General features: G+C 36.4%; 1 protein-coding gene across 2 annotated transcripts in view; it reads right to left on the reverse strand.

The window, feature by feature from the left end:
• Positions 1-283: 283 nt before the first annotated feature.
• Dennd6a (DENN domain containing 6A) overlaps positions 284-23680 on the reverse strand; it is a 77483-nt gene continuing 54086 nt past the window's right edge. The window contains exons 13-20 of one of the 2 annotated variants that reach the window (XM_046452800.2): positions 12678-12743; positions 11680-11744; positions 10287-10376; positions 5340-5393; positions 5124-5233; positions 4835-4937; positions 3163-3237; positions 284-2489 (exon numbers count right to left, since the gene is read on the reverse strand). In XM_046452800.2, the coding sequence (XP_046308756.1) occupies positions 2358-2489; positions 3163-3237; positions 4835-4937; positions 5124-5233; positions 5340-5393; positions 10287-10376; positions 11680-11744; positions 12678-12743 (695 nt within the window). In that variant the 3' untranslated portion in view covers positions 284-2357. Of the gene's footprint in view, positions 2490-3162; positions 3238-4820; positions 4938-5123; positions 5234-5339; positions 5394-10286; positions 10377-11679; positions 11745-12677; positions 12744-23680 lie in introns of both variants that reach the window. The other variant, XM_046452801.2, reaches the window with a different exon arrangement.

Below are 23680 nucleotides of genomic sequence, written 5' to 3' on the forward strand. Positions count from 1 at the left end.
GTCACTCAACCACGGAGCCACATCACCAGCCCTATTTTTTAGAGAAGGGGTCTCACTGAGTTGTTTAGGGCCTTGCTAAGTTGCTGAGGCTGGCTTTGAACTCAGAATCTGCCTGCCTCAGCCTCCCGAGTTGCTAGATTACAGGCATGTGCTACAGTTCCCAGTGTTCATTTCTTAAAATCTGTCTGAAAATAAAAGGAATCTCTTAATGCATTAGTTTCATTAACTATGCTTTGCTTTTCCAAGCATTTCAAACTTAGAGAAATAAGACAAGACATCCAGGTGCTTTAAAATCCAAGGCCTTTAATTCAGTTTTGGTAATGACCAAAATGCCTTCACAAAATCTCTTTTGGACTATAAGTAGAAGGCACCCTAGGCATTACTTAATACCCTTAAAGCAGTGATTCCTTCTGATGCTGGTGGAGAGAAAACATTAAATGGCAGAGCTTAGATATTAATAAAGTCTTCTAAAAAAAAAAAAACTCTGAAAATCACACAAAAAAATTACCAGTCTTTCTCAGTTTCCAATGTAACTTTAAGTTATTCTTACAAGTACATAATTTGAAATTAAAGAGATAAACTGTGTGAGTATAATGTTTTCAAACATGTTAAGTTTCAGTTACATACAGTAAATGAAGACACCATTATCATGCTAATTGGCATCTTTTGCTACTCTTTAGCTGTGCAAAATAAACTTGATATGACACATCCTGTAGTGGTATAATTTAAAAGATCCTTGATATGACACTAATGACTCAAATTCTGGTCACAAACTGTATATAAATTGTAAGATTATTAAAATACACCTTTTTGAAAAATAATAAGATGACCATTTATACCTAAATAAAATTTCCAAGAAAGTTATGAAATACTTTAGCATAAAAAAGTAGTTGCCCCTTTTCTGAAAGGTCAACTGTTGTTTCACAAAATAACCCCTATGATGCTAGGCAAATGAATTCTTCCAAATGCCATACTCTAGACGTAGAGGTATGCTTCAAGATACTGCATCCATGAGGAAAGGGCACATCTGGGTATCAAACCACAGTAGACCAACTTACAAACACAAGGAGCCTTTCTTAGGTCAGGAATGCCCTTTAGAATTATAGCAACAGAGAACAAGAGAGAGCTTCTGAAGTCACTTCTTTTACTAATACATACAACTATATTTGGTAGTTGAGAGGGTAATTAAGACACAGCTATTTACATTTGTGCTACATCATGTGTGCCTATTTTAAATAGTGGCTTCTGTAGGATATTCTCATTCAAACACAAACCAATCTTACTAAATTAAATCACATTCTTCTTTTTTGGCAAGGTGGTATAAACAAAAGAGAAATAACAACAACAACAACAAAAAAAAAAAACATAGTAACCATAACATTGATTCAAAACAAAAGTTCCCATGTTAAACAATAGGAAGAATGTCCGGAGAAACATTAGTTTGGGGGAAATAACACTACCCAACAAATAATGCTGGAAATCAACCTTATAATCACTCAAATAACTATTGCATAAAAGGCTTATGAATGCCTTTGAAATAATAATACTTCAGTTTTAAAAAATATTTGATTATGAGATTCATAATTAGAATTATCTTTGAAAAGCATCCAAGCTTATTAATTTACATAGACCCAATGAATAAAGGGTAAAGGAAAATAAAGTCTTCCATAATTAATACTAGATGCCTTCTTGCCTCTGGAGAAAGTGGTAAGATTACATTTTGAAAATAGTGAAGAAAATAATGAAATAAAAACCTATATGACAATTGAAAAAAAACACCATGCCTTCTAATAAATATTTTTAAGCATTGATTACTCAATATAATCCTTCATAAAATTATGTTTCATAATCAAATAAGAAAAAGCCTCAAGAATAGCAGCTGGACTTTGTGAAACATGAAGGACAACAAAAGGCACTACATAAGCATCAACTATAGTTGGACAGTTCAGTCTTTTCCTTCTTAAGAAGATAGCCAGTGTGAATGTTATTTTTATAACCCCCTGAGTTTTAACATGATTGGGCAAAGCAGCACCAATTTAAAAAAATATCTGCAATGCCAGCACTGCAGTTTGGAATCACGTATACTGATGGCCCCTCAGGTCTCTCATAAGAGCACTTTAGAACATGATTAAAAATATAGAACTGCCTTCGGTGTTTCATATTAAAGTGGAACCACCACAGATATCCATTTTTAAAAATAATGCAATAAAAAGTTCTGTTTATACAATACAGTCTTTCCACCCTGTATCTTAGCATTCACAGCTATTTTCCACTCTGCTGCCACTGGAAGATCTTTGTGCGTCTGGTTGAAATGTCAGTATGCTTCATGATGCACAATCCTTTTTGGCTGGAAAATATCACGTCATGCCTGTTTTGAACAGTATGCCTTGCAGGTCCTCTGGCAATGCTAAGATAATTGCATCTATGTGTGTCCGTAACTTTTCCATAGTGTCAGGTTTCACAGGTAAATGCTCTCGATCAGCCTGCAACTACAACATTTGGCAGCATTTAAATGGATCTTTATTAATATATTATGATCTCTATATAAACAGTCTTAACAGTCTAACAACTTGGAAACTTTCAGTCTTTTTGTCCCCCCCCCCTTTTTTTTTTTTTGGTACTAGGGTATTTTACCACTGAGATATACCCCCAGCCCTTTTTATTTTTTGAGACAGGGTCAAGTTGCTTAGGACCTCACTAAGTTGCTCAGGCTGGCCTTGAACTTCAAATCCTCCTGTCTCAGCCTCCCAAGTTACAGGGATTACAGGTGTGCACCACCAAGCCTAGCTGGAAACTTTCCATCTCAGACTAGAATTTACAGAAACTAAAAAATCAAAGAACATGCCATTTAAAAAAAATACATGATTAAGCCAAAAAAGGGCTCCTATATAAATTCATAGATAAAACCTAGATATACTACATGATATTAAATATAACTGGCAATGTTTTTGTAGAATTCATTAAATTCATGTAAAAATCTTTAGAATAATATGGCATCTCTATGATCTCCCTGAGTGACCAAATATTTTTGTTCAGATCTACCACCAACAGACCAATCTCAAATCTTAAGTTACATCTGTGATACATCTTAGAGCATTGGCTCAAATAAGAGGAAAATATCTTCACACACCAATTTAATCTTCAGCTGCTTTGGCTACATACCAGCTTATTTTTCAGCTTCAGTACAAGGTCTACTATTTCTACTTCTGTGTGTTTCTGGATCCAGAGAAGTAGGTCCTAGAACAATAAGCAAATCCCAAATCAGTATGTACTCAATATTCAAATCTCTTTATTTTAATAGCCAAGGCTAATGCAAAAGAAGGAAAAGAACAGTATTTAACTCATATATACCATTACAATATAAGAATAATTATCATAGTATTCTAGAAATTGTTCGTTAGGTAAGTTTTGACATTAGTTAGAAAAAAATTCATACTATTTGGAAGTAAAACAAAATGGAAGAAAGTTCCTTTCTGAGATAGTCCTTTTAGGTCAACCAAAAAACAGACAAACAAAACAAAAAATTGTGGCTGGACACAGGGGCATATGCTTGTAATCCCAGCAATTTGGGAGCCTAAGGCAGGAGGATCACAAGATCCAAGGCCTGCATCAGTAATTTAATGAAACCCTATCTCAAAATAAAAATTTAAAAAGGACAGGAGATGAAGCTCAATGGTAAAGCACCCATGGGTTTAATTTTCAGTACCAAAAAAAGGAAAAATTGTAGATCAATGCAATATTAAATTCCTTTCCCATGCCAATAAATAATTTATAAGAAATATTAGTAGCTGGATGTAGTGGTGCACACCTGTAATCCCAGCGGCTCAGGTGGCTAAGACAGGAGAATCGCACGTTCAAAGCCAGCCTCAGTAATGTCAAGGTGCTATGTAACTTAGTGAGACCCTGTCTCTAAATAAAATACAAAATAGGGCTGGGGATGTGGCTCAGTGATCGGGGACCCCTGAGTTAAATCCCAGGTACCAAAAAATATATATATATATACACTGATTAACAAATTAAGAAAGCTGAACATGAATGTATTACTGGATGTAAACTTTGTATCTTCAAATAAACTCTCCTGGACTTACTTTGTTGTTTTCTTCATTCTTTTTCTCAGAGCCAGAATCACTGGGAATTTATGATTAGAAAGAAAACACTGAGGCTAGGCTGCCTCAATATTTAAAGCTAAATACAAATGAAAAATAAGACTATATATTTTCACAAGTAGTTCAATTTAAAATAGGCTGGTGGTAAATTATACTATATGAAAAACCAATCCAAGCCATGAAAAATTTGTTAATACTAAGTGAGAAAGATGAGTAAATCATATTGGAAAAGATCTGAAGTTAGATGGCTTGAATTTGAATCCTAACTCCCTCCAGTTGTGATGAATATTAAGCAACCAGTTCTCCAGAAAAAGTCTTTATAGTATTTGCCAACTGAAGCAATTTCAAACTACCAACCTGAAGTCACTAAATGCTTAACTAGGAAAAGATGTGCACAATTAGCTCTTATGGACAAATGCAAGTGGACTCCAGAACACTACTGGCTCTGCTACTTAGTGGTGATGTGAAATTAAGACAAGTCACTCAAGTTCTAAGCCACAAGTAAAGATCCTAACATGCCTACCTTGATGAATTGTGAAGATTAAAAAAGGAGTATCCATATAAATCATCTACACACAGTCCCTGTCACAAAGTATATAATCTAGAAAAGTTAGATATCATTGCTATTTATAAAGATGCAGACCTGGGCATTATCTTCAACCTCTAAAGATAATTTTATCTTTACTCTCAATAGTTGTTAGTCATCACACATACACACTGTTTTCTACCTCTTCACAAAGAGCTTCTAGATGGAGTGCCTCTAGTTTTTGAGTCATTTCTTTTCGCCGGGTCTTGAACCAGCCATCAAAATTTGGAGACTTTAGAAAATGCCTATAAAAAATAAATGCAAGAAGCAAAGTTTGACTATGACTTATTTCATCTCTTTAGTACATTTCTTATCTATAATTCAGAAAAACATTCCAAATAATAGAATTTTCCAAAAAGAATGTATAAGGCCATTTTTTTATTTTGTTTTCTTTTTAAATAAAGCTCTACAGATGAAGGGAAAAGACTAACCGGTAAAGTCCAATCCAATCGCCTTTTATTCTAGAAGTTAGCTGAGGTCCTGTTTTCTCAAGTGTTTTCATAAATTCTTCTGGAAGGAACTGTCTTAATTGGGGTGGACTCTACAAAACAAGATATACTATATTAAGAAATTAGAAATGGATACATTCAGAGAAGTTAATTATGATTACAAAATTTAAATAGGAATTTATTTGGATATATTCATACCTTCCATGGAGAGATACTTTTCTGCAAAGGCATCAAGCTTGCCACATACCTTTCCTAAAACCAAAAAATAAGTTAATAAGGGCTGGGGTTGTGGCTCAGTGATAGAGTGCTTGCCTACCATGTATGAGGCACTGAGTTCAATTCTCAGCACCACATATAAATAAAGAAAATAAAGTCCATTGACAACTAAAAAGATATTTTTTAAAAAATAAGTTAATAAAAGTTAGGCATTCTTACCTAAAGGTCTTCTGGGGGCAGGGGCAGCAGTTACTAGGAATTGAACCTAGGAAGCACTCTACATACAGCCACATCCCCAGCCTTCTTTTTTTGTGTGTGGTGTTGCCAAGTTTTCCAGGTTTGACTCAAACTTGTGATCCTCCTACCTCAGCCTCCCTATTTGCTGGGATTACAGGTATGTGCCACCATGTTCAACCCAGAGCTCTTAAACTTAAAAAAAAATGGGTTTCCTAGTAGAATATTATGATATATATTTTGGGGTTTTTATCCACAGTTCCTGACTTATAACTCCCTTCTCAAGGCAGGCCAGAGAAACTAGACTATCTCTCTCCCAAAGTGGGTCATAGAGACTCTAATCTTCCATCTAACTAGGAACTGCTGAACATATAAATAAATTCTCTGATATACCTTGTCTGATAGTAGATGATGAGACCCCCATTTCAGAAGGGGTCCTGTCCCATACCCACAAGGAAGGAATGCTGAAGAATATGAATACGCATACCTTGCTGGTTTTCTCCACTCAGTCTATTAGCATTAGATCATATCTTTTTTGTCCAATCACATTTTAACATAGTTATCCATGCTTTAATCATGCCAATGCAATAAAGTCTCCATAAGAACCCAAAAGACAGTGTGTGTAGAACTTCCCAACAACTGAATACATGAAGTTCCGAAGGGTGGTACGCCAGGAGAGGACATGGAAGCTCCATGCCCCTTTCCCCCCATCTTACCTTATGCATTTTTTATCTGTACCATTTGTAATACCCTTTATAATAAACCAGTAAATGTTAAGTGTTTCCCTAAGTCTGTGAGTCATTCAAGCAAATTAATCAAACACCAAGGAGGGGACTGTAGGAACCCAACTGCCAGGCAGTTGGAAGCACAGGTAAACAACTTGAGGTTTGTGACTGAAATCTGAACAGAAGGGGTGCAATCTTGGGAACTGAGCCCTCAACCTGTAGGGTCTGATGCTATATCCAGATACACAATGTCAGAATCAAAATAAAGGACATCTCACTGGTGTCTGTTGCAGAACTGCTTGCTTGCTGGTGGACAGAAAATCCACACCATGTAGAGTCACAGAAGTGATCTATGTTGTGAGTGTACAGGAGACTGAATTATTTTTTTCTACTCACCATCATATGCTCTTTCAAATTAACTCCACCAATGCCCACAGTAGATATAGCTAAATTTAGATTGAGTTGGAAGTTGTTTACAACAAAAATGTTACTAAATCTTTGACAATCCAAGAAAGAACATTTTTTGCTTTGTTTTGTTTTTTTGAGATGGATGTCTCACTATGTTGGCCAAGTTGGTCCCAAATTCATGGGTTCAAATGATTCTCATACCTCAGCTTCCAAAGTAGTTAGGACTTACAAATATGCATCACTGCACCCAGATCTTATTTTAGTGATAACTGTTAACCTTACTGAGTAACTATGTGCCAGAAAATATACTTAACATTTTACATGCATGATCTCTTGTAATCCTTGCAACCATGCTCTGTGTTAGGTATTACTGGGAAATCAAAGCTTCAAAAAACTAAATAACTTCCCTCTGTCTCTGAGCTATGATCCCAGCCTGAAAGGTAGGTATATAAAGAGAACAAAAGTAATTGACATCCACACACCCAGAAACAACATTTTTTCCCCAAAATGAACAAAGATCTTCAGATTGCCCTCATATGATGTTCAGATAGATTATATTAATAACTAGACAAATAACTAGACAAAATATTGTGATACAGTCTGTATGTTTACGACATTCCACTGAATTTCTTAAAATAGTCATATCATTTAGTCATTTATTCCATAAATATTAGAATGCTATCACATGCCAGACTGAGGAAATGATAACAAGACAGACATGATCCCTGTCATCCTGAAGGATAGTTTCATGAATATGATATCAATCTATATTTAAAAAACAATATCAGAGAAAGAAAATCCAAGGTAACCTTCTTTTAAGGTACAAAACACAACAATCAAAATAGTATTTCAGCCAGGCACAGTGGCAAACACTTGTAATCCCAGCAGCTCTGGAGGGTGAGCCAGGAGGATTGCGAGTTCAAAGCCAGTCTCAGCAAAAGCGAGGTGCCAAGCAACTCAGTGAGACCCTGTCTACATAAAATACAAAAGAGATCTGAGGATTTAGCACAGGTAGAGCAATCCCCCAGTACTCCCTCCAAAAAAATAGTATTTCACATTAAACTAGTAAGTGGATGTGCCTAGGACAAGCTCCTTCTTCAGACTGACCAATGCAGAGGCACACCCTCAGCTCTGCATTGATCCCCAATCAGGCAGCTGTAGCTGCCCTCCAAGGTCATGTCAGAGCAGTTTCCAGGCTGCAGAAGAATCTGAAGAGCTACTGGATAGAACTGCACTTTAGCAATAATGGAAATGGGAGCAGTGCTTCAGTTTCAGTTTTTGTTTATAATGATGACATGGAAAAAATACTGATAGGTGCCCAGCATGAATCTTGGATGCAGTAGCTCCAAGAGTTCTCAATGTGACAGCCATCTCACTCATAGGCACCACTAGATACAAATAGAGCTTCTGAAACAGACACCCTTAGCATTAGAGAAAACAACAGCTCTCAGTCCAAGAAAGATGTTATTAAGGAAAGAAGTTGGAAGATCTTGAAGAAAAACTTGGATTGAATAAATGGCTGATCAAGTCATCTAAAAAATCTCCCCAAGGAGTTCCTCCTTAAATACCAGTATACATCTACTCTCAATATGAGAAACACCACACTACAGAGAAAGGAGCATCTTCTTGGTGAAATTTCTAAAGGTTTTTCATCTCTGCTGCTCTTTTCTCCACTGGCCATTGGCCCAGGAACTATGTTAGAAGGCATATAACAGCCTCCACCAGCACCTTTTGATAAATAATTAGATCTGACTTTGTTCATACAGTGTGGATGTATAGCTGAGCATCTGACAGCTAACTGAAGACCTAATATGATCCCTGGATTGTTGTTCAACCTGTGTTTATTTGTTCTGTAAATGCTGTATTCCTAATATAGTAGATTGAAAGAACAGACACTGAACTATTATTACAAACCTGTGGAATCAATCAATAAGTGTGTCAGACTGATTCATAGCTACTATAACAATTTAGTGTTAAATTTTCTTTAGATACTAGGGAAAAATAAATACCTAATGTAAATAATTATACTAAACCAGTCATGATGTATGTAGTATTTTCAAAATTACCTATAACTTGGGCTGGGGTTATGGTTCAGTGACAGAGCGCTTGCCTTGCATATGTGAGGCACTGGGTTCAATCCTCAGCATCACATAAAAATAAATAAACATGGCTGAGGATGTGGCTCAAGCTCGCCTGGCATGCGTGGGGTGCTGGGTTCAATCCTCAGCACCACATAAAATAAAATAAAGATGTTATGTCCGCCGAAAACTGAAAAATAAATATTTAAAAATTCTCTTTCTCTCTTTAATAAATAAATAAACAAACAAAATATATTGTACCCATGTATAACTAAAAAAGTATTTTTAAAAAATTATCTATAACTTTAATTCACTTAAAACACTTTCAAAGAATGAATAACACTGATATTAAAATCACTACATTAAGGGGTTTATCCAAAATACTGTGGTCTTATATTCATCAACTGTAGAAAATACTGTTTAATTTACATGGTTGCAGGGTATCTACTAAAGACTACAATTAACTATCCTAATAGTTATTAATAATATAAATAAAAGTCCAGCTACAAATTATGCTGTAGCTAAGTGTGGTGGTGCATGCCTATAATCCTAGCTACTCGGAAGAGTAAGACAGGAGAATTGGAAGTTTGAGGCCAGTCTTAGCAACTTAACAAGACACTGTCTCAAAATAAAAAATAAAAAGGGCTGGGTATGTAGTTCAATGTTACAGCACCGCTGGTTCAATCCCCAGTACCAGGGTAGGGAGTAGAAAAAACATCCACTACTATATAGTTCATACACTAAACTGATTTTGTTTTTGCAGTATAAAAAATTCAACTTCTGATTGTTAAGTAATCATTTGAATGATCAGTTTTATGCCAAAGGCACCTACTTAATATCTTTTTTTTTCCCTGTATTAAGGACCAAACCCAGGAGTACTCCACCTCTGAGCTTCATTACCACCTTTGTTTGTTTTAATTTTGAAACAAGGTCTCTCTAAGTTGCCCAGGTTGGCCCCAAACTTGTAATTCTCCTGCCTCAGCCTTCCAAGTTGCTGGGATTACAAGTGTGTACCACTGTGCCTACTTTTTCTTGGTATCTTTTACTGTTCATCACTCTGGATTATTGGATTTAATTTTATCACTCGCATTTAACTTTTGTGTGCTCTTAAAATCATCTTTATTCTAAGCAAAACTGTATCCACTTTCAAAGAATGGAAATAGAAAAAAAATATTTTTTGCCAAATTAAAAAAAAATTCAGATCAATGATCTCATTTAAGATTCATACAAACATGGAAAGTATTTAGGTAAAGTAGAATTAGCCACATATTACAAACATGGAAACTGAAGAAAAAGAGGAATGAACTGGCTTATCAAAGTTGCACAGTTAATACCAGAACAAAGACTCCAAGTCCCCTGCAAAGGGCTCTATGCTAAATTATTAAGCAGGCAAAACACACAACTTAAGGCTTAGAGGATGAGAAAATAGTTCATATACCTTCAACAAATCATTAAATTAAGCAAAGACACATTTGTTAACTTACTAATGGAATGATGAAACTTTGCGTCAGTTCCAAAAAATATCGACGGAGAATCACACTTTGAGCCTCAGAAGGACGTTTCTGTTGTACACCCTTAAAAGAGGAAATAATGAGAACCTACATTCTAGTGCCCAGAAATATAAAACACTGATAATTACCAAGTTCAACTATGTAAACATACATTTATATTAACATAAAAAACCTAGAACTTAATCTTCCAGTAATTTAATTTGAAGTTAATTGTGTCCCTTCCTGTGAAATGAATCATTTGCAAGAAGTTGGCAGAGTAGAGGGAGGGGAGATGGAGAAAGAGTGATCCATTAGTTCTAAGTTACAGCCAGGATCAAGAAGTTCTGGTGTGCTATACTGCACAGTAAGGTGACTATAGATAACAATTATGTACTGGATATCTCAAAAATCCAGAAAAAAAGGAGTTTGAATGTTTTCACCATTAAAAAAATGATGAAAAAAATCGAGGATAGGTATGTTTGACCTGATTTAAGCATTAAATAATGCATACATGCATCAAAACATCACATGGCACACCACTAACATATATAATTTTATGTTTTTGCTTCAATTAAAAAATAAATTTTATTTAAACACAAACAGAATCTTTAAAGCAAAACTTACAGAGACTTTAGCTTAGGGAACATCCTATACTTAAAAACATCAATTCATGCTGTACACAGTGGTACACACCTGTAATTCCAGCTACTTGGAAGGCTGAGGCAGGGGGCCTGCAAGTTCAATGTCAGCCTCAGTAACTTAGAGATCCTGTTTCCAAAAAAAAAAAAAAAAAACAACGGGGGAGGGGGGCGCTAGGGATGTAACTCTGATAGAGCACCCCAGTAATACACTAGTAATACATACACACATCAAAAAAAATCAGTTCATAGCGAAGAAATCTTAATTTCATATTTTCTATATTAATACTATTTACATTTAAAAACTTTATCTCCTACCATTAGATGCTGAACTACCTCATGGTAGAATCTATAACTTTCTTTTTACTATAACTCCCAACTTTCTAGAAAGATTGGCACTCCTTAGTAGATACAGCTTCAATATTCAAGCTATTACTTTGACTTTTATAAAACTTTGGTTTTAAAGTGAGATTCACTGGGCTTGGTGGTACACACTTGTAATCATATCATCTCTGGAGGATGAGGTAGGAGGATTTCAAGTTTGAGGCCAGCCTCAGCAACTTAGCAAGACCTTGTCTTAAAATTTAAAAAAAAAAAAAATGGACTGAGGATGTAGCTCAGTGTATGTATAGCACCTGTGGGTTCAATCTCCAGTAAAAAAATAATAGACTCCATTTCACAAAGCATATATTGCCTAAATAGATATTACATACCAGAACAGAGATTTAATAATATGAACAAGTAATTACCTTCTGTAATTGTTTTATAATCTCTTCATCTCTATTTAGATATGGCTTATAAGAAGTATAAACTCCTAAGAAGTAAAGAAAAGAATATGGTAAAGAGAAAAATTCAACTACCAGAGAAGTATATATTTAAAAATTAATAAAAGTCAATACCATCTCTTCCTGAACAGTGCCTGAGGTGGTCTGAGGTGATCTGTGAAAATGGTTCTTATTCTCTTAACCCAGAAAGTCCCCCAAAAATCACACAAATCAAGAGGTTCAAATCTTTATGTTCACTTTAAGAATACCTGTGCAACTACTTAGGCCATCAAGGACATGCCTAAATGAAAAGCCACCAAGTATTTGAAAGAAGTCACTTTAAAGAAGCAATATGTGCCATTCTAGTATTACAATGGTGGATGGAGTTGGTTGATATTGCAGACCAAGTGAGGCTGGACATAGGGTCAGTGACCTATAATTTTTGCATTTAGAATTTAAATTAGAATAAAACTAAGTTCTTAAATAGTTAATTTCAATTATTTTAAATAGTTAAATTTTTAAAATTTTTATTCATTTATTTTTAATTGGTTCTAATTACTTACACATGATAGAAGAATGCATTTTGACACCTTGTACACAAGAAAGATTGGAGAAAAACTTTAAATGGTTAAATTCTTGAATTTAGAATTTTTGCAATACCTGCTTAAAATGCAGAGAGTAATGCTGAACTTACATGTCGATTCTCTGATTATTGACCATACCAAGGTGAACAAAGCACACAAAACACACTGCCATACTTAGAGAGCTCATGGTTGGATTAATCCATACATGAGTTCCCCTACTACACTGAAATGATCCTCCCTGAAAAGAAATAAATTGTTCCTAAACCAGAAGAGAAGGTTGTACAAAAGAAAAAGACATCCTAGAAGAAGTTGAAAAAATCAAAACTTATGGCACAGAAATAAATTCAGCATAAAATAAATGTAAATAAAAGTAAGAAAAGAAAAAAAAGAAGTCAATACCAGGTTTTGAATCCAGAGTCTTTAGGTTCTTCAATTTTTTCACTTTAACTTGTTTAGGAATTTCACCTGAAGGAAACAGCATAAGCATCCTTATTAATGATATAATCATACATATTACAAAACTGGAATTTTATATGATTAATGATCTAATAAGTGTTTGTTAAGAGTGCTGTAAATAAAGCATTATTCTTAACATCAATTAATACTGAAGAGTTCATTTCATTCCTAATATATTAAAACTGGAAAAGGGGAACATTGGATTATTAACACTATAGAAACAATTCAGGTAAACTGTACTAAAAATAGATATTTGATCTTTGATTAATATGTATCTATCATTACTTAAATTGTTCCCTTTTTGTTACTCAATTTGTAATTTAAAATATATGTGCAAAGTACATGAAACTAGAAAATTATGTTTCAAATAGGAATAAGATACCCTTTAAGAGCAAATGGAAGGGTAGGGGTGTAGCTCAATGGTAGAGCACTTGCTTAGCAGGCACAAAGCTTTGGAGTATAATTCCTGGAACCACCACAAAAAAAAACAAAAAAGTAAATAGAAAAGAAAGAAACTCCAAAGTGACCAAGCAGATATAAATTTAAAAGTTTTATTTTTTGTTATTTCCACTACGTCTGTCTTTGGACTATAGAAACTTACACTGTCATCAAGTGATAAGAGTGTGTGCAACCACCACAAGTCTGAGCCACAGATCACAGAGCTGAGAAGGCTGCTGTGTTGAATAGTATAGTACAGGTAATGGCCTTGGTCTTGTGGTCAAAGGAAGCCATAACCTAAATAACCCATATAACAGGCAGAAAAAAAAATGCCTCTAGGATCACACTTAAAAGTGTCACAAACAGGGCTAGGGTTGTGGATCAGTGGTAGAGTGCTTGCCTAGCATATGTGAGGTACTGGGTTTGATCCTCAGCACCACACACAAAAAGAAAAAATAAAGTTATTATTTTTAAAAAAAGGGTCATGAACACACATGTTTTTAAAAACATTTTTTTTCCTATTTTCTGCCCTCCCTCTCTTTGCTAAAGAGTAAAAGAACCTAAGGACTGAAAAAAAAAATCTAAAAACTATCTAATCCAAACATCTAAGTTTAGAAAATATCTTTCTTTAAACATTACATAGATCAAACTGGTAAATGTACTATATACAGATCTAAAAACTATCTAATCCAAGCATCTAAATTTAGAAAATATCTTTCTTTAAACATTACATAGATCAAACTGGTAAATGTACTATATACTGGTAAATGTACTATATACTATATACTATATACTGGTAAATGTACTATATAAACTTTCATGATACATGTTTAAAAAGACAATTCTGATTTCAGAATACAGAGTGGATTATTAGGGCAGGAATAAACAGAGCAGCTGAACAAATGATAGGACATTTACAGGAATCGGAGATATTAGGATTATTGCAATAAGGAACACTTTCACTGGCAATCTTATATTGTTAAAAAATTTTTTAAGAGTATGTTCTATGGTAAAACAGATATTTTAATAATATTTTTTACCCTGAAATAATTTCAATCTTACAGAAAAGTTGAAAAACAATTCAATCTATACTCCAATTTTTCCAGCTGCCCAGATAACTTTAAACAGATACATGTTAAGAAAATCAAAGATTTGCATTATTTTTCCATTGATCCAGTAAATAATGCAAGGGACATGTAATACTGTCATAAAACAACTAAATCCTGATACCAAGAGGCTCATAGTCCAATAGAAAAATATGACAAATAAAGATAACAATTCAGAGGAATACATGCTAGGGTAGAATTATAAACAAGAGACCATGGAAAAAGAGTTTCCTGTACAAAGGAGTCAGAAAATTATTGAGGGTTCCTAGAGGAAGTAACATATAAGCAGTCTTATAAGAGAAATTAAAAAAAAATCTGTATGTAAATGGGGGAAAACAACTTTCAAATAAATAGTTAAATCAAGAAGCATGAAGAACATGCTGCTTAAAGAGTTGTAGTAAATGGTAAGGAGATTAATAGTCGCTATTTACTAAATTCTTATTCTGTGCCAGTCTCTGCTCTGGGAAAACTGCACAAATTATTGCATTTAATTTTCAAAATAAAAGTGTGTTTATGATACCTATTTTAAAAATGAAGAAATTAAAGCATGAGCCAGGCACAGTGGTACATGCCTGTAATCCCAGTATCTCAGGAAGCTGAGGCAGGAGGATCACAAGTTCAAAGCCAGCCTCAGCAATGGCAAGGCGCTAAGCAACTCAGTAAGACCCTGTCTCTAAATAAAATACAAAATAGGGCTGAAAATGTGGCTCAGTGGTTGAGTGCCACTGAGTTCAATCCCGAGTACCCATACCACCACCTCCCCTCCGCAAAAAAAAGAAAGAAATAGAAATTAAGGCATGAGCAAAACTAGTGTTCACCTCATATGCACCAAAACCAGTTGTTTACTGTTGTCATCCATTTGACTGATGAGTACCCCTTTCAGACAAGTTGTTAGCTCTAATACAACTAGACACAGAAAAACATGTCCAGGGATACACAGATAACATGGCTAAGTCAGGATATTAAGTAGGGCAACCAACTTCAGAGCTATCATGCTTAACCACGACACCAAAACAGCAGGGATGGAGAGCTAAGTTACAATGGGCAGGAGATGATGCTTGAGAAGTGCCGTCAAACCAAGAGGAACTTTATAAAGATGTCTGACATCCAAGGTAAATGAGTGATTGGAAGCACAGACATGTGAGAAACAGTAAATGAGGGCAGTATAATGACATCATCAAATCTGCATTCTAACACATTCACTGCCACCAGGTGGTGATAGTGTATGCCACAATCAAAGGACTGAACCAGAGCTGTTGTACCTGCACACAGGAGTCTGAAGTGCAAGAGAGAAAACTAGAGGATAACATGTATACATGGTAGAGCACTGCTCCTAAGTGGAAACAGTACCTGAAGCAAGGCAAGTACATCAGGGAAAGACGAGAGGGAGATACTGGAGCACCATTGAGATAAATCCTATAGATTTGCAGGATAGACTGAGAGAAAGGAAAGAATCCAGAAAACCTGGATTTCTCCCTCCCTCCCTCCCCCTCTCTACCTTTCTCTCTCTCTCTCTCTCTCTCTCTCTCTCTCTCTCTCTCTCTTTCTTTCTTTTAGTGTGTATGTGGATTGGGGATTGAACCAGGACTTTGTTCATGCAAGGCAAGCACTCTACCAACTGAGCTATACCACCAGTCCCAAACCTCAGATTTCTGTTTTTAATACCATACCCCAGTTTTTATTCTGTCAATTTAGTTTACCTATTCCCATTTATTAATTATTTTGAGAATGCCTCTCTTCTAGAATCTTAGGGTATGCTTCACAGAATTCAACATAACTTGTCATCACAAGACTCCCCTTTCCTTCATAAATGCATATGTATTAATATATATTTATCAGATAACTAAAAAGCCATCTGACTCAGACACCAAGAATCCAAAGAATGTCCAAGAGTCAAAACCACAATGGTTTGAATAAGTACTTACATGCTTATTTTCTGTTTCCTTTTACTCCATCACAAAGGACCATCAAATCCTCTATCAATCAACCCTGTTTATCACAACACATTATAGTCTCAATATCATTAGGGAAAAGCAAATTAAAACCACTGTCTCACATATTAGATGGTCATAATGAAAAAGACAATATCAAATGTTGGCAAGGATGTAAAGAACTGGGAACCTCAAGAGTTGAAGGCTCAGTGGTAGAGCACTTGCCTAGCATGTGCAAGGTCCTGAGTTCAACTTCAGACCAAAAAAGAAAAGAAATGAAAACCTCAAACATTTTGTTAAGAATGTAAAGTACTGGAACACTTTGGAAAACAATATGGTGACTTCTTCCAATACCTTTATCAGTTCATGCTACTGGAATAATGATTTTGTATAAAATTTCTCTATCTACACCCCCCCAAGACAGTCTTTTTTAATATGGGAAGGAAAAATAAACACTGGTCTAGTATATTACAATTAGTCAAATAGCCTAGATTAACAGAACCAAATCATGAAAATAAATATGAAGATTAAGAATTTTTAAAAATTCTCCTATCTTCTTATATCTAAGATTCTAGTATGCTCTAACTGTTGCTCTCTGAACTATCATTAGTATCAAACAGGACACCAATGAAATGGCAGGGGACCATGACCTTTATAGAGTGCCATGCACGAGGTATTGTATTTAATCAAAGAACTTGAAGCTTACAGAAGCTGTTCTAATATCACACAGCTCTGATTGCCAAGGTGAAGCTCTTTGCTCTTTCCCCTATTTCATAAAGCTTCTAAGGATTTCAGATTAAGACTGAGTCCAGTATTTATAAATAACATGATTTAAGATGTTATCTCTGACTCTAATACATCAATCTATATGTATGTGTATAGTAGAGGAGATAGCTTAAGAAATGTTATTTAATAATACATTAAACATACCTGTATATACCAAAAGGAATGATTTTCAAAGGTAGCATGTTATCTCATGTTCCAATTATTTCAGTGAAAATTCAGAAAGTCAAAGGACCCTACATTTTCACATAGGAGCTAAGTCACAAAACACCAGTGGATTGTGCAGGGCCTGCTGCCAAACCCCCCAACACCTCTCCACTCTGAGTGTGTAGCACAAAAAGCAATAGAGTCCTTGACATGCTGCAATACCAATGTCAGCCCTGCCCTTGGACTGTGCAGCACAAAAAGCACCGGAAGGAACCTGTGCCAAACAAGTTCCACATTCTTCACTAGCTTGGTAACATGCTGCAATGTCAGCACCTGCCCTGCTCTTGGACTGAACAACCTAGATAACTCTGGAATAAATCGTTGCCAGGAAAGCCAAGTTCTGCCTTATCTCATTCTGGCATGCAGGGCAGCTGAGAGGTAATCCAACTGATTATAGTCCAAACCACTCATGCTGGTTGCCTGGCAAGCATCATAGAGGAAAGAACTAGGGAAATAATCACCAGCCTTTGCTCTCTTCAAGAAACACACAGCCTAAAATGACACAGAACGAAACTCTGATCAGCACAGGTTGCAAACATCTGCTATTGCCTGCACAATTGAACACTTCAGTGGAAAAGAAGTTTTTATTTTTTATTAATATTTTTATTACTGCCAATTTTTGTTTATATATATACATATATATAAAGAAATATAAATATTTCTTTCTCTCACTTTTTTTTTTGGCAGGGGGGGGGGGATACTGAGAATTGAACCCAGATGGGCTCTACCACTGAACTGCACCTTTTCATTTTTATTTATTTTTTTAGTTGTACATGAATACAATATTTATTTTTATGTGGTATTGAGGATTAAACCTAGTGTCTCACATGTGCTAGGTAAGTGCTCTACAAATGAGCTACAACTCCAGCTCCTTCATTTTTATTTTGAGACAGGGTCTTGCCAAGTTTCCAAACTGGCCTTAGAACTTGGAATCTTCCTGCCTTAGCCTTTAGCCTCCCAAATAGCTGGGAATACAAGCATACATGACTTATTTATTTATTTTAGTTGTAGATGGACACATACCTTTATTTTATTTATCTATTTTTATGTGGTGCTGAGGATTGAACCCAGTGCCTCATACATTCTAGGTAAGTGTGCTCTACTATTGAGCCACAACTCCAACCCCCACCATTGCTCTTAATAATTTTTTCTTTTCTTCCCTTTTTTCACAATTTTTTCTTTTTACTCTTTTACTTTTCTCCTGCTTTCCCCTTTTTCCTTTAATTTTTTACAAGTTTTAATTTTTATTATTTTTCTTCTCCTTTTAAAAATTAGATTGTAGGTGAGGAAGATGGCCACTGCGCACAGGGGTTGCTGAACTGCTGAGCGTGGTGCTCAGAGCAGCGGCTTTAATCGAGATTTCGTGCAGCTTGTAAGAGCTCCTTTCACCGTTAATCTGTAGCGGACCACTTTGCCAAGCAGCAGGAAGAACAAAGAGATCGAAAAAGAGACGTTTGGCTCCCGGACGCTTTGCCGCTCAGAGCCGCGAGCGCTTTGCTCCCATCTGCTTCCTCTTTCGCTTCACTCCGGGCAGAGAAGCTGAATGTGTAATCAGCAGTGGATTGTAAGTACCTGAGGCAAAGAAAGCTCAGTGCGCCCCGCCTTTTTTTTTTTTTTTTTTGAATATTTTTTATACAGGGAGAGTTTGTGGATTGGGATTGTTGGCTGGGCTGCGGTTTCTGTGCCGAAAATCCACTCCGTGGGAGCCGCCATTTGCTCTCTGCTTGCTGTCTTGATGGCTATGTCTACATTGTCCAGCAGCCGCACCTAGAGGTTGGAGCTGGGCTGCGTGCCGAGCCCTGTCCTCCGAAGGCTGGACCGCGGCCTTGAGCGCCTGGGTCGCCTGTTCGCCGCTGCACCTTTGGGCAGAGCCTGCTCTGGGGTCGTTCTGCATCCCACTGCGAGGGGACCCGTGCTCCAGAGGAGGGGGCGTGAGAGCCGCGGCGGCAGCCGCTTGGGCCCCGGGGGCCAGGCACCGGGTGGCGGCGCAGCTACGGTCGCGGACGAGTGCGGTGCCCCTGAGCGTGGCCCCGGGGAAGAGGCGACGGCAGCAGGGTTTAATTTCTAGAAACCTGGACTGGAAACAGAAGCAGCAGTTTGTATAATCCCAAGAACTTGCTTATGCCAGGAAGCTGTAAGGGCAACATGAATATCATTGAGGAGATCTAACATGACAGCGGGCGGGGAGAGATCAAGTCTCTGACCTCTTCAACTGCACGGGCATAGGGAGCTGTAAATTGTATAAATGCTGTTTGCTCAGGATCACCAGGCAATGCTGAGCTGACGTGGATCTGGGGTGTACAGTCTGGGCCCCTCAGAACACACACACCGAGCCCAGATCGGCTGCATTCAAGCTCCGGTTCGCCTGCTTCTCGTGACTCAGCACTAACGATCCCGCTGAAATAACTGGTTGGCCCTTATGAACTTTCAGAGGTAAAAACGAACCGAGCCTTCATAGGCAGTGGCCACAGGATTGAAACGGGGATTGGGAGAGACAGTCAGGACCCACCCGTTGCATTGGTCACCCAGCAAAGGGAACGAACGGTCACCATTTGCATGGGATACCACCTTGGCAAAGAACTGACGTCACGGGCGGAGGAGATAACTGCATTGAAACCAGCACGACACGGCTCCCAGGAGCAGCAGACCTGGCGTGTAGCCAGTATTGAGGTGAGCATCACAGGTGAGGGTGGCCTGGCTTGAGGAAACACAAGAGAAGGCCCTAGGCACTCAGGATTGGAGACCCGCCCAGTCTGTGAGGAAGAGCTGCTGCACAATGATTGGTTCCCACCTATTGAGAGGAGAAGCTTGACCCAGTGGGCACAGCTCCACCTACTGGAAGAGAAATTAATCGAACTCTATGACTGCATTTATTATTATTATTATTATCATTTTTTTCTTTTTTTTCTTTCATTTTCAATTTTTCTTCTTGTTGTTGTTCTTTTTTATTAATGTTTTTAATTTTTTTTAATTTTTTTATTTTATTATTATTTTTTTTAATTTTAATTTTCATTATTTTTATTATCATTATTATTTTTGTAAAACAAATTTTTTTTCTTTTCTTTCTTTCTTCATTTTCTAACTTTCTTGTGTGTGTTTTGTTTTTGTTTCTTTTGTCTTTTCATTTCCTTTCAATTTTCTTATTCCCCCTTCCTTGAATTCTACCTGCCTACTCTCATTCTCTTTAGTGACTTCTTCCCTTCCCTTCTAGTATCTTTCCTCCCAAGCATCAAATAAATCTATAAGAGTAAACAGTAACTCAGCAGTCAAACAGAACAAGAAGTAACATGAGCAGCATAAAAAAGCAAGGAAGAAAAGGAGTACAAACAATGAAGGACAGCCTAAATATTCAGGAGGACCTAGAGTCAGCAGAAAAATGGTCATATAAAGAACTCAAGGAATACCTTAGACAGATGGAATGGAACCTTAAAGAGGATACGAGACAGCAAATCCAAACAGTGAAAGAACACTTTGAAAATGAATTACATAAACAGATAAAAGAAGAAGTTAAGCATCTTTATCAGGAGATAGAGATTATAAAAAAAAAATCAAACAATAATTCTAGAAATGAAGGAAACGATAAACCAAATTAAAAACTCAATTGAGAGTATCACTAACAGAGTGGAGCAAGTAGAAGCCAGAATGTCAGATAATGAAGACAAAATATATCATCTTGAAAAGAGCCTAGCCAACTCAGAAAGGCTGGTTAAAAATCATGAGAGAAACATCCAAGAGATATGGGATAACATAAAAAAACCAAACCTACGAGTCATCGGGATAGAAGAAGGTACAGAGATTCAAACCAAGGGAATGAGTAGCCTGCTGAATGAAATAATTACAGAAAACTTTCCAGAAATAAAAAAGGAAACGGATATACAAATTGTAAATGCATACAGGACACCGAGCACACAAAATCACAGAAGACCAACGCCAAGACACATTGTTATGAAGATATCCAATATACAGAACAAAGAGAAAATATTAAAAGCTACAAGAGAAAGGAGGCAGATTACATTCAGGGGTAAACCAATAAGGTTAAAAACGGATTTTTCATCACAGACGCTGAAAGCGAGAAGATCCTGGAACAACGTATTTCAAACACTGAAAGACAATGGATGCCAACCAAGAATTCTGTATCCAGCAAAATTAAGCTTCAGGTACGACAACGAAATAAAAATCTTTCAGGATAAACAAAAGCTAAAAGAATTTGCAGCCAGAAAACCAGCATTGCAAAGCATCTTGAGCAAAACACTACACAAGGAAGAAATGAAAAACAATAACCAAAACCATCAGTGGGAAGTGCCTCTATAAAAACAGAGGGCGGGGGGAAAGCTAACCATGGAGAAACAAACTAAATTAAATTAAAAAAAAAAAGAAGAAGATAAATAATCAAACATGGCTGGAAGTACAAACCATATATCAATAGTAACTCTAAACGTTAATGGCTTAAACTCTCCAATAAAGCGACATAGGCTGGTAACATGGATTAAAAAAACAAATCCAACAATATGCTGCCTCCAGGAGACACATCTGATTGCAAAAGACATACACAGGCTGAAGGTGAAAGGTTGGGAAAAAATATACCACGCACACGGTCCTCGTAAGCAAGCAGGGGTGGCCATCCTCATATCGAATAAAATCGACATCAAGACTAAGTTAATCAAAAGGGATAAGGAAGGACATTATATACTATTAAAAGGAACCATTCACCAACAAGACATAAAAATTATCAATATTTATGCACCAAATAATGGTGCTGCGACGTTCATAAAACAAATTCTCCTCAAGTTCAAGAATCAAATAGACCACAACACAATAATTATGGGTGACTTCAACACACCTCTCTCACCATTTGACAGCTCCTCCAAACAAAAGTTGAATAAAGAAACTATAGAACTCAATATCACAATCAACAACCTAGACTTAACTGACATATATAGAATATATCAACCATCATCAAGTGGATATACTTTTTTCTCAGCAGCACATGGATCCTTCTCAAAAATAGACCATATATTATGCCATAGGGCAACCCTCAGTAAATATACAGGGGTAGAGATAATCCCATGCATTTTATCTGATCATAATGGAATGAAACTGGAAATCAATGATAAAAGAAGGAAGGAAAAATTCTACATCACATGGAAAATGAACAATATGTTACTGAATGATCAATGGGTTACAGAAGACATAAAGGAGGAAATCAAAAAATTCTTAGAGATAAATGAAAATACAGACACAACATATCGGAATCTATGGGACACAATGAAAGCAGTTTTAAGAGGGAAATTCATCGCCTGGAGGTCATTCCTCAAAAATGGAAAAACCAACAAATAAATGAGCTCACACTTCATCTCAAAGCCCTAGAAAAGGAAGAGCAAAACAACAGCAAATGTAGCAGAAGGCAAGAAATAATTAAAATCAGAGCGGAAATCAACGAAATTGAAACAAAAGAAACTATTGAAAAAATTAACAAAACTAAAAGTTGGTTCTTTGAAAAAATAAATAAGATCGACAGACCCTTAGCCATGCTAATGAAGAGAAGAAGAGAGAGAACTCAAATTACTAAAATATGGGATGAAAAAGGCAATATCACAACAGACACTACAGAAATACAGAAGAAAATTAGAAATTATTTTGAAAACCTATATTCCAATAAAATAGAAGATAGTGAAGACATCGATAAATTCCTTAAGTCATATGATTTGCCCAGACTGAGTCAGGAGGATACTCACAACTTAAACAGACCAATATCAATAGATGAAATAGAAGAAGCAATCAAAGGACCTCCAACCAAGAAAAGCCCAGGACCGGATGGGTATACAGCGGAGTTCTACAAAACCTTTAAGGAAGAATTAATACCAATACTTTTCAAGCTATTTCAGGAAATAGAAAAAGAGGGAGCTCTGCCAAATTCATTCTATGAGGCCAACATCACCCTGATTCCGAAACCAGACAAAGACACCTCAAAGAAAGAAAACTACAGACCAATATCTCTGATGAACCTAGATGCAAAAATCCTCAATAAAATTCTGGCGAATCGGATACAAAGGCACATCAAAACAATTGTGCACCATGATCAATTAGGATTCATCCCTGGGATGCAAGGATGGTTCAATATAAGGAAATCAATAAATGTTATTCACCACATCAATAGACATAAAGATAAGAACCATATGATCATCTCAATAGACGCAGAAAAAGCATTCGGCAAAGTACAGCATCCCTTTATGTTCAAAACATTAGAAAAACTAGGGATAACAGGAACTTACCTCGACATTGTAAAAGCTATCTATGCTAAGCCTCAAGCTAGCATCATTCTCAATGGAGAAAAATTGAAGGCATTCCCCCTAAAATCTGGAACAAGACAGGGATGCCCTCTCTCTCCACTTCTATTCAATATAGTTCTCGAAACACTGGCCAGAGCAATTAGAAAGACGAAAGAAATTAAAGCCATAAAAATAGGAAAGGAAGAACTTAA

Source organism: Marmota monax, unplaced genomic scaffold (genome assembly GCF_021218885.2).
Source record: "Marmota monax isolate L192 unplaced genomic scaffold, Marmota_monax_Labrador192_F-V1.1 WCK01_AAM20220418_F8-fsc00042, whole genome shotgun sequence".
Taxonomy (NCBI): Eukaryota; Metazoa; Chordata; class Mammalia; order Rodentia; family Sciuridae; genus Marmota; species Marmota monax.